General features: G+C 41.3%; 1 protein-coding gene across 1 annotated transcript; it reads left to right on the forward strand.

The window, feature by feature from the left end:
* The first annotated feature begins 467 nt into the window (after positions 1–467).
* LOC101292784 (protein MOS2-like) lies at positions 468–3,963 on the forward strand. Its single transcript, XM_004295755.1, has 3 exons — positions 468–1,761; positions 2,422–3,056; positions 3,608–3,963. Exon 1 carries the CDS (start codon positions 468–470, stop codon positions 1,752–1,754), a length of 1,287 nt encoding a protein of 428 aa, XP_004295803.1. The 3' UTR covers positions 1,755–1,761; positions 2,422–3,056; positions 3,608–3,963.
* Positions 3,964–5,447: the final 1,484 nt, after the last annotated feature.

Below are 5,447 nucleotides of genomic sequence, written 5' to 3' on the forward strand. Positions count from 1 at the left end.
AAAATACAAATTAAAGAAATAAAAATTACAAGATTAGTTGTATTGTATAAAAAAATAAGAAACATATTAAAAACAATAGAAAATAAGTAATTATTAGGGCCTAAAGGACGGGCTTTTAAGGCCGGGCTTGGCCCTAAATGGTTCAATAGGGTAGGGCCGGGTTTCATTTGCTTGACCCTTGCCCTAACCTAATTGAAAAGGGCTAGGGCCGACCCGCCCTAACGGAGGGCCGGGTAAGGCTTCAGCCCTATAGGGTAGGGCGGGTTTTAGGTCGGATTAGGGCCGAAGGGCCAAATGATGAGGCCTAGTTTGATGGAGTTGAATGAGTGCATATGCTCTTAAAGATTTACCCATTCTAAAAAAAAGAAGAATTTTTTACATTGGGCCAAAGAACCCACCCAAGGTCGTCACGGCAAACTATATTAGAAGCCGAAGTCAAGAAAGAGTTGTCAAAATAATTCGAAACCATGAAACTCTCCTTCAATCTGCCCCCGAAATCGAAATCCTCTTCGAAGCCAAACCCTATCAACCCCTCCAATACCTTCGACGCCGCCACCGCCCGCCAAAACGGCGACGTTTCCAAGCAATTCGTCAAAGAATTCGACGCCTCCAAACCCCTTAACGACGGCCCCAAAGCCCCGGTCATCGCTCCGATCGAAAACGAATGGCGGCCGCACAAGAAGATGAAGAACCTCGAGCTTCCGATCACCGAGCCCGGCGGCCAGGGGCTCAAATTCGAGCCCGAGTCGCTCTCCATCGAGCCGGACTCCAATATCTCGTACGGCCTCAATGTCCGGAAGACGTCGGAATCAGAGAACTCCGGTAACGGTAGTGGCGGCGAGCGGCTGAGATCCGGCGGCGTGGAGGAGACGCTGCTTGAGAAATTCAAGAGCGATTTGGAGCGGTTGTCGGATCATAAGGGGATGGAGGAGTACGAGGGGATGCCGGTGGAGGGATTCGGTGCGGCGCTGCTCTCCGGGTACGGGTGGTACCCCGGGAGAGGAATCGGGAGGAATGCTAAGGAGGATGTCAAGGTTGTGGAGTATACTAAGAGCACGGACCGGCACGGGTTAGGGTTTCATAAGAATTCGAAAGAGAGAGAGAAGAAGAAAGAGAGAGAGGAGGTTGCCAAGGAGGTGAGGATAGTTTCGGGTAGGGATTATGTGGGGTCTAGAGGGAGGGTTGTGGAGAGACTGGGGAATGGAAAGCTGGTTTTGAAGCTTGCGAAGAGGGCGAAAGAGGATGAGGAAGCGGAAGTTAGAGTGAATGTGGATGATGTTGTGGAGGTTGGTTCGAGAGAGGAAGAGAAGTGGAGGAGATTGAGGGAGCAGGAAGTGAAGGTGGGGAGGAGTGACAAGCCGAGGAGAGAAGATCAGAGGAGTTATTCAACGTGGCTTGCTAGGCATATTCGGGTTAGGGTGATAAGCAAGGACTTGAAAGGTGGGAAATTGTATTTGAAGAAAGGGGAGGTAGTGGATGTGGTTGGACCGAATACTTGTGATATATCTATGGATGGGAGTAGGGAGTTTATTCAAGGGGTGTCGGAAGATTTTCTTGAGACTGCACTCCCAAGGCGTGGAGGACCGGTTCTTGTATTGACTGGGAAGCATAAGGGGGTTTTCGGCAGTCTGGTTGAGAAGGATTCTGATAGGGAAACTGGTGTTGTTAAGGATGCTGATACCCATGTCTTGCTCAATGTGAAGCTTGAGCAGATTGCTGAGTTTACTGGAGATCCTAGCTACCTTGGATATTGATTCATAGGTAATTCATAGCTTAATTCAGTTCTTTATTACTTTGTTTGCTAGCTGAAATTCTGATGTGTATGCGTCTCATGATTTACTGCTTGTACTCCTTTGTTGGAAACGTGGAAGTTTATTAATTTTCTTTTTCAATGGGTTTGAATGGTTGTGAGGATTTTATTTCTTGACAGTATAATCACGTCTGTGAATATATTATTAATTTTTCTTTGACATTTGTTCTCGTAGAGAATCAGCTCACTCTTTGAACCTCAGTCCTTACCCCCTTTAAACCTCAACCCCAAAGCTATTTAGCACTTCAAACACATTTTGCATTCCGCATTATGAAACTAAGTTTCAGAGAATGCTCTTGTAAAGTCTGACAGAAAAAAACAGAGAGAGAGAGAATACTCTTGCAGGATGAAACATAAACATCAGCTTCTCACATTAGGGTTTGTTAGCTGGACCATAAGCCAGACCCTGCTTACCGTCTGTCATAAGGTTATGATGTTTGTAATTGGACCCTAAACCAGACCCAGCATGGATCTCTCTATCAATCAATAATTTATGTCCTCTTGGAAAGGCTTGAACAGTACTAGATTCTGACAGCTGGTTAGATGTTTTTGTGTAATGATCATGTATTAGTTGAATCAGTAGCCTCACTCTGCATAGGTATTGTTTTCAGGCTTTTGATTTTAGCATCTCAGGGGCTCTTTCTTTGGGAATTTGTGGTTAAGCTTTAAATCAAGATGTGAGACTGATGGTGAAGAGATTCCACATTTGGATATTATGATAGGTGATGTTTAAAGTTGCTGTAGTTCACAGAGTATTACCTAGGTAAGTGCAGAAGACATCGACAGTGTCCTTGTACCTGTGATGGTGGGGAGTTGGATTCTTCTCCTTTCTGTTCAGAGATGGCCCTTCCATTTTGCAATAGTTGTCCTAAATCATTCTGTTCTGTCTTGTTTTGTATTTATTAAATAACAGGTTCCTTTATCTAAATCTTAGCCTCTTCTTTCTGACTGTAGACATTTAATTTATCAACTTTCAGGGTGTATAACTTTGGACATGGAGAGTACCATTCATTCAGGTTGATACCCTGTGTGTTCTTGGGACCCTGATGTTAATGTTAGGTGGTGTAAGGGGTAAGTTTTATAGTTTTCAGAAGGTGTGGACAAAGAATAGACGATGCATTATTGTTGCACGTGAGAAGTCTATCTTATTATTCCAACATTGCCATTTCTACCCCGAAGCAGCTACTCAGTGTCATTGCAACTAGTTATCTCTTGTTTCAGAGCGAAATATGGATGTTCTGTACAGGTACTTACCCGTGAATTGACGTTCATATTTGCGGGAACATGTATCATCTCATTTCTTGGAAACTTATCGGACCTTTATTTTTCAATCTATAGGCTCCCTAAGATTCAGTGCAGTTTTCTTGATCAAATGATGTTGTGCAACTCTTTCAATCCTGCCATATGTGAAGTCTGTCGATTTAGGATTTAGGATTTTGAGGTGTGAGTCTATTTGATTGTGGAATTCAGTTGCTAGTCCATCTTTGCCAACATAATGACTGGGTCTTCTAGGCTCCTATGCTCATTATTGATTAATATTTAATATTATAACTGCATTCCTTTTACATAACAACAGCTGCATTTTGTCAAAGAACTCATCATTCTGTTGTACATATTGGGTTGTCCACTGTTTATGCATTGTAAAATGGAAGGGCAATACAGATCTGTTTATGCTCTTGTTTTCTATGTAGTTGACACAATGTTGTTATGGGATGCTGGAATATCTTCTGAATGTTGTTTTTTTTTCTTGGTTTTAGAGTGATTAATTAAAAATCTATTTTGTCATTATTATTTCAGATCTAGTTGAAATGGCTGATCTGGGTCCTTAGTTCATAGAGGTGTACGAAAACTGCAGAAAATTGGAATCTAACCAACGAGGTCCAATATGTGCCAATCTGCAATGATGCCATTGCCCGTAGTGAAACAGGCCTTGACAAGGGTGTTTCTGATGCACAATCTAAGGCCGTGATGAGTTTAACTCTGCTAGTTTGATTGAAATCTAAATCTGGGGAATCTTTCTGTGCTTTACTTTGACGGTTTGAAGATTTCCCGAGCTTGTTAGTTTATGACCTTATGGAAGGCGTAGGATAGAGGTTGTGAGAGGTAAAATACATAGTGTTGGTGCAACACTTACATTTTGTTCTCTGTATCTGTATACCATTTTTTGGGTGCTCGCGAGTGCTACTCGAGAATTGCCTGGAATCAAAATTTATGATCATCAACAAAGTCATCAGATGCTTGTTTCTGCCAACCGTATTTGTGATTAGCCACAGTTAGCCGTTGACGTTATTTGATCTCTCTAGAAATTACAAAACAGGTTTCTCTTGTGATGAATTCATCAACCTGAGGATGTTTTAGAATCTAATGAATCACCCGCTATCAGAAACAATGAAACTGCCAACAACGGAGCTTGACAAGATAGTTTGAAGGTGTCTTGAATTCGGAGTGGATCTGATGATATTTGCCAGTGAACTTACCAACTCATCGAGTCCCATTACAACAATAGAAATACAAAGAATTAGGGATTCCTTGGCCATTAGAAGCGTTGAAGAGTTTTTCCAATGGTTATGTCCTCGATAGATACCCTAGACTCCTAGAGTTCTGCAAAGCTGAGTTTCTGAGTGTGATTGTGGTTTTGTACTCGGAAAGAGAGTTTTCAAAACCCTGTTTCGGAGGAGTGCATTTGTACAGTTTCTCAGCCTATCCATCCTTGGTGCTCTGAATGATTGTTTGAAACGATAAAATTTCTTCACTGGTGGACAATTGGTTATGCGTTTCCTGCTTCAGAAGCAAGTCTTTGAACAGATGTTCCTAGGCTGCTCACACTAGCTAGATTGTAGCCGTCTTCCCTTTGGACGGCAACTGTGACGAGGAAGATTGAACCTCTTTTCGAAGGTTATACCTCTTATAATTTCTCATGTCCTTTGGTGCTTTTTGCGCTAAAGGATTGTGATACAGCGGAAATATGAACGTTGGAATCCATGATCTAGAATTGAGGAAAAAGCCTCTGAGGAAGTATAGGAAAGCTTTGAAGCTGAAAGAATATGATGGTAAAATAGAAGAAAACAGAAGAAAATAATTGAAAACAGAAGACATATTTTTAGTTTCAATGTATTTGTGTATGTGTATAGTATGCCATACTATCATTATATGCTTAATCTAAAATTATGAGGGCAAACTGAAGCTTAATTAACAAAATCTAATATTATTATCCCAGTGGTCCTAATTGGCTCCGCCAATGCATACGCATAGTCCTATATATCTTTGCCTGTCCTACGTACTGCTGTTTTGTTTCAAAACGCATTATATGAATTCCTACCAAATTTCCTTCCATAATTTATTTTACATTGTTTGGTTTTAGTCTCATTGTGAAACTATTTACCTTCCGGAGTTAAATTCTGAATTTCCTAAAGGGTTCCTGTAAACCTCATCCTATTTATTTACTAAGATCCATTGATCTATTCTCACTTGTTAAGTTCTTATTCAAAACCAATTACTACAATGGAGGATTTCAGCGTGGACAAGCTCGAGTTCGTATGACTTTGAATTTCTTTTCCATTATTAGATGAACTGTCAAAGTTGCTACTGAAAAAATAAGACGCACATATTAGAGCCCAACATACAGTCATCCGCAAGG

Source organism: Fragaria vesca, linkage group LG3 (genome assembly GCF_000184155.1).
Source record: "Fragaria vesca subsp. vesca linkage group LG3, FraVesHawaii_1.0, whole genome shotgun sequence".
Classification (NCBI taxonomy): Eukaryota; Viridiplantae; Streptophyta; class Magnoliopsida; order Rosales; family Rosaceae; genus Fragaria; species Fragaria vesca.

Bases quoted from the DNA above. Each gene is read 5' to 3' on its own strand.
- LOC101292784 (XM_004295755.1), top strand. From the start codon at position 468: ATGAAACTCTCCTTCAATCTGCCCCCGAAATCGAAATCCTCTTCGAAG.